We start from the raw sequence: 5579 nt of genomic DNA, 5'->3' as shown, positions 1-5579 counted from the left end.
ACATATAATATACATATATTATATATATATATATATATAGATATAGATATAGATGTAAGTCTTTGTATCGACGTGATGCGCAGTATCATCTCGAAATATGTACTGGTGCTTTTTATTGTGGTACCCTATGTGGCGCAGATTGAGGACGCTATCCGAACCCTGGTGGCTAATAAAGGACTGAAGAAATAATCATCTTCGTGTGTCACACAGGCTTGCTAAATCGTATCGAGCAGACAATCCAACTTTACAAAAATATGCGTACTCTATATGGTGTGTCATTTTAGTTTGTGGGAAATAGCTTGTGTGTAAACGTACCAAGTAAACAGCGGTATGAGGTGTGCATTTCACTACTCGTCACAATCCTGTTTAATGATTTGATCCTGCACCTTGCATTTTTGACTATGTCTTTCGCCAGTATAATTCCCTATGCACTTGTTTGTTTTGTTCTAGATTGTGCGATTATATACGTTGCGTCTGTTTCAATTGTCAATTGATTCCCTTTTTCTATTAGGAAGACGCCTACGGTAAATTAAAGACCTACCATGAATTTGTAAAGAAGGAGTGTCCGAAAGAGTTCCCGTACGAAACCTTGAAAGATGTAAGTAGACCTATGAAGTTGTGAGCATTCTACAGTTAGCTACAACTTGTTGTCTGATGTATGTATGAGTTCATTTTATCCTTCACAATCTCAGTCGGCTTCGGCAACATAAGTGAGTCAGCGTGGCATATGTACCCGATTAAGTTGGGCCTGAGTGGTTGATTGTGTAAAAACTCTCTTACATACGACACGTGTCTCCGTAATTGTACTTACGTTGCAGCATGTGCACGAAACACCCTACATCACTCTCGAATACCGGCATCCCAACTATATAATTCGTGAGTTATTGCTTGCTTCGAGTTGATTGTATTTGTACTCAGTGATTCAACGTCAACGCGCATCGAAACTGCGTTGTCACGATCGACGACCTGTAAAATTGATTTACCACATATTTGAGAGGCATTCTTCTGTTTTGCACAGGAGAACTCTGTGAACATGTACTACACATTTCATTCCCCGCACTGTTTCGATCAACAAATTATGCTTTGCCACTACAGGAATTGGCCACAGGCAAGGTGTATCTATTGCAACCTGATCTAGAGGGAAATCAATGTATACTTGTTATGGCCAAGGAGCATCGAGCGGGGCAATTCCCGCGAAAGCAAACGATGCAACTCACGTCGAGTCTGTTCTTATCACTCATTGCGGCGATGGACAATCCTATTCTAAATAATGGCGACAGAGTTACTGTAATTGTGGATTTGAAGGGCTTCGGATTTAGTAATAAGGACGATGGTATGTTCACGGTAGTACTGTTGTGGTTAATATTCTCCATGATCGTTCAGCGCATTCGACCAAAATGCATCAGCAACTTGGTGGAAATGGCTAGTATTTTGACATTCGGTTCATAACGGGGTACAAATTCATTCTTGTTCTTGCGTGGTTGCCGCCCGAGTAATGCATGCATTCACAATGGTGACCAGTTCGTTGATTTGATGTACTGGTATAGTCATGCAAGATAAAGATAACATGTGAGGATTCAAATTTTGCATGGCCTCATGTTAACAGTTGAGGCGCTTCACTTTTTTAGGTATCTTAAAAGACGCTGGCGCGATAGTGAGCAAATATTTCCCCAATCGCATCCGCCGTATGGTGATATTGAACGCTGGATTTATTGTGAACACTATGTGGATGGCCATTAGGCCATTGATTCCTTCCAGGTATGTGTGTGCACTCTAGATATGGCTCAAGTAAACTACCGCTGGCACTTAGTTTTACAGGCTGTTGCAATGTCCTTAGTGTGTGCTAGTGCCCAAATCAGACTATGTTCAATATTGGATAGTGAGGTACAGAAAAGGAAAATGCCCGAGTCTATCGACATTTTAGTAAGGCGCTAGGCAGTCTGCTCTATTGGGATGGTAAATTTACTCCTTTACAAGTCATTGATATTGCGCAGGTATCTTGATCTCATACAGTTCCTCCGCCAACCGAAAGACCTGACCAAAATTTGTCCCAAAAATGACCTCCCGATCACATATGGTGGCATAATCGTACCAAACTGGGAACAATGGCTCGATGGCACAAATAATGGTATGCACTTACATCGAAGAATCCATTAATGTGAGTGCTCTGCCAGTTTACGTTTGTAGTTCTTCATTCACTCGCAAGCCCATAGAACTACGCACTCATTTACTGACTGCCCGTCGAAATAGTATAGGATCTGCTATACCATCGTCGTGCATCGTTCGCCAATTCATATCAGAACCTTCGTGCGATTCGCTAATTGGTCAATTTGTTACTTGTAATCCCAGCCTTAAGAACCAGTCCTGTGCTGAATATACACAAGTTCTGCAGGAGAGCACAAGGCGAGATAATCCCCGAAAGCGAATTGGACAGGTACGAGATCGCGGCTTATACTGACGCTGAATTTGTACCAGAAGGGTTTGCTTTAGACTAGAAACCAGACGAACCTATTTAAAAAAGAGTCCATTGAAGGATGTCGGCACAATCAACACCTATGCTCTAGTTCGAATGTCGGTAGCTACAGAAAGGAGAATAAATTCCGTCTGTGTCGACGAGAATTGAACCGAATACACTGAAAGCGAATCCCAACTTAGAAATGCTAGTGATTTTGATTCAATACTGGGATTATGAAGCAAATCAGCTTTTCGTCAGCCTTCAAATGAGTTTTTAGTCCATGGATATTCGGCTTCAAACTGTCATCGACATATAAATTTCAAGTGCGCATTATTGCGTCTCGCATATTAAATTTATTTACATTATTAATTTTTGAATTCAGGTCTCGGTTATCAAATAAATTGGTTATGTAGTGTGATGTCCGACGCGTACAGAATTTACTTTACGAGAGTAAATATTCGCCGTACAGCAAAACCGCACATTCAGTACATATGAAATTGCTGGTATCTGTCGAGAACGCCCCTATCTACTCTCCTTTAGCCACGTTGTCGGTCATTGAGGCTTAGTATATGTAAAAGCATTATTCTCAATTCTGCTTCGAATCGTACTAAAGCCTGCAATCCTTAAGCGGAAGAGTCGGTCCGTTCGCTACCAATGCTCGACGAAGGAAATATCTCTGCTCTACTAGTGCTCGACGTGGGACAGAACTGCTGTCTACTACTAATGCTCGATGTCCGTTCTCTACTATTACTGCTCGATATGGGACAAATCTACTCTCTACTTCTGCTTGAAACGGGACGATCTGTCGGGGCTGTGTAGCAGATTGCTTGTGGTCCCGTAATGGCGAAAGTCGTCGGTAAAGGACCAGAGCCAGTTGTGAGACTGATATTCTGTCCAGTTGCAGTGCCGCCCACTCGGCACCAGTCGTACTCGAATATTTGCCGCGAGTCTAATTCATCTTCCAGCTTAAGGCCAGTCACAGTTACCAGTGCGACTAGTCCGAACAATTCGATGGCCATTATAGAGATGTATCCAAAGGTGAGAAATGCGGGTACCAATACAAATGAGGCCTTCATCTCAGCCTTGAACGTAATCATGTTGAAACTGGGTGATAGTAGGTAAAAGTCACATACATGTATCGTTGCTATGACTATCACTGCTAGCGCCCCTACTCGCAGATTACTTCGTACGTCATTGAAGCTTAGATTTACGTTGCGAGTGCGATATGTGTAATACATGAGAGAACAGAGCAAAGCTATACACCATCCATCGGTGAAAAGCGCAGCCCACCGCCCTGCAACATGGTTTTGATTTCTTGTTACAATCAAGTATGGGATGAGCATCAAAGCTGACGTGACAACCAGTATGACGAAGGTTATCTCATATATCCACTTGCGAATCGAAGCTCGATATGGACTGTCTATGAACACTTCACACAGAAATTTTTGCCGCGCCACAAGCGAGCTCAGCAGGGTTGCGTCCAGAAAGGCTTTAGCGGCGTGTAGCGGCATGTCGAAGCCTCGCTTAAAATTCAACACGTCAAGTATAGCTAAAACGTACAAATAAAGTACTACAGTGAAGCCCACACATGCAAACAAGACTACCGACACATGCACTTTCATGCGACTCTTTGGCAAAGGTTTTTTTGATCCTGTACAAGCAATACCCCAGCGTGAGGAGCACCTCAAAGCAGGCGATCAGAAGCCCCAATAAGGTGCCATAGATCGTCCAATTCTTCTCTTCTGGTAATGAGGTGTTTTTCTCGGCAACTAAGAATATCAGCCCAAATAACCCTCCATTCAAAATGAGATTCAGTAGAAAGGACCAGTCGGAAATGTGATTCCATTGCTTGCCTGTCATAGTCCGCGTATTGTAGACCTCCTTTATCGTAAACACTATTCCAACGCTACTGGATGCCCGGGTACTTGTTTCACCACTTGTGGCAGATTTAGGTGTATCAGAATCACTATCTGGCGCTGATATTGGAAATGACGAATCATGCTCCCTCACGTTTGTAGATTCTGTTGTACTACTTTGGACAGAAAGTATATCAGAATTTCGATCTCCGTGACGAAAATTCTCGGACGCACCTTTCTTCTCTGATTGCCTGCCACCAGTCTCAAGAGACATCTCCAAAGTATCAACTTGTTTGTGAAATTTATGTATACCGCACACTCGTCTCGACCTAGTCGTCTCAATCTGGTATATTTGAAATACCAGTTTAGAAATACCAGCTTAGTTTCTTCATTACAAAACGCGAGGCTATTTTAGTATGATATCTGTAAAAGGTGGTACTACCAGACTATCCACTAAGCATCTACAAAACGAGAGATGGCTGGACTCTTTTCACAAACCTGCCATATGTCGACGTTACCGCAACACAACCGTCTGCTTCTGTCATACTCCGTCACGCAAGTGGCATGACACTGGGGAGCAGCAGCATTTTAGCGAAATATACATTTTAGTAAAATATAAAAGTGCTGATATAGAGTCATAAATAGAACGGAAAGAAAACCAAGGGATTCTCGTAAATAAATAAATACAAATCGACCCAGCAGCTATTTTTTTCCGTACAATTATTTGATATCGGAATCCGACGACTCGCCGCAATCTCAATTCCCGATTTTATTTATACTTTGTTCTGATTTTGAAATACTCTTGTTGGCTATATAGTTCTGGGGATTTTTATTTATTTTCCACTTTATTTTTTCAGGGTTCATTTTTCTTAAACAATAAACATTTAAAAAAAAACATTTTTAAAATAGGCAAACTGCGCACAGCCGAAAACTTTTTTTTTTAAACAATATTATACTATTGTTTTAAAATAAATATATAGAACATATTTTATCTCTTTTTTTAAAACAAGTATCTCTCTCAAAGATTCTAAGCCTTTAGCTCCTAGTCCATTCATTTTTATTGGTCTATTAGTAAACAAATATTCAAGGGCCGATAATTGACTGTTCTATATTTATAGTATTTTCTTCTTTTATTTTTGATAAATTAAAAAAATACATTTTCGTACCAGAAGTCCAGAACTCTATTTAAATCTCTAAATATTGTATATTCTGTCCAAATTTCCTATTCCGGTAAATATTGGCACCGCAGGCGCGAAGTAGCGATATAT

The 5579-nt window shown here is 41.0% G+C and overlaps 2 protein-coding genes across 2 annotated transcripts in view; one reads left to right on the top strand and one right to left on the bottom strand.

The window, feature by feature from the left end:
- SARC_01998 (hypothetical protein) overlaps window positions 1-4940 on the top strand; it is a 6258-nt gene extending 1318 nt beyond the window's left edge. Inside the window, exons 2-6 of the mRNA XM_014304241.1 lie at window positions 512-598; window positions 1096-1333; window positions 1629-1758; window positions 1995-2128; window positions 2350-4940. Of these exons, the coding sequence (XP_014159716.1) occupies window positions 512-598; window positions 1096-1333; window positions 1629-1758; window positions 1995-2128; window positions 2350-2495 (735 nt within the window). The 3' untranslated portion in view covers window positions 2496-4940. The remainder of the gene's footprint in view (window positions 1-511; window positions 599-1095; window positions 1334-1628; window positions 1759-1994; window positions 2129-2349) is intronic.
- SARC_01999 (hypothetical protein) lies at window positions 3226-4585 on the bottom strand (the record flags this gene model as incomplete). The annotated part of the gene is made up of 2 exons (XM_014304242.1): window positions 3226-3559; window positions 4122-4585. 2 exons carry the CDS (start codon window positions 4583-4585, stop codon window positions 3226-3228), a joined length of 798 nt encoding a protein of 265 aa, XP_014159717.1.
- Window positions 4941-5579: the final 639 nt, after the last annotated feature.

The sequence above is a fragment of the Sphaeroforma arctica genome (assembly GCF_001186125.1).
Source record: "Sphaeroforma arctica JP610 unplaced genomic scaffold supercont1.86, whole genome shotgun sequence".
Classification (NCBI taxonomy): Eukaryota; class Ichthyosporea; order Ichthyophonida; genus Sphaeroforma; species Sphaeroforma arctica.
The sequence above is the reverse complement of the archived record's forward strand: the minus strand, read 5'-3'. Positions and strand labels throughout refer to the sequence as shown.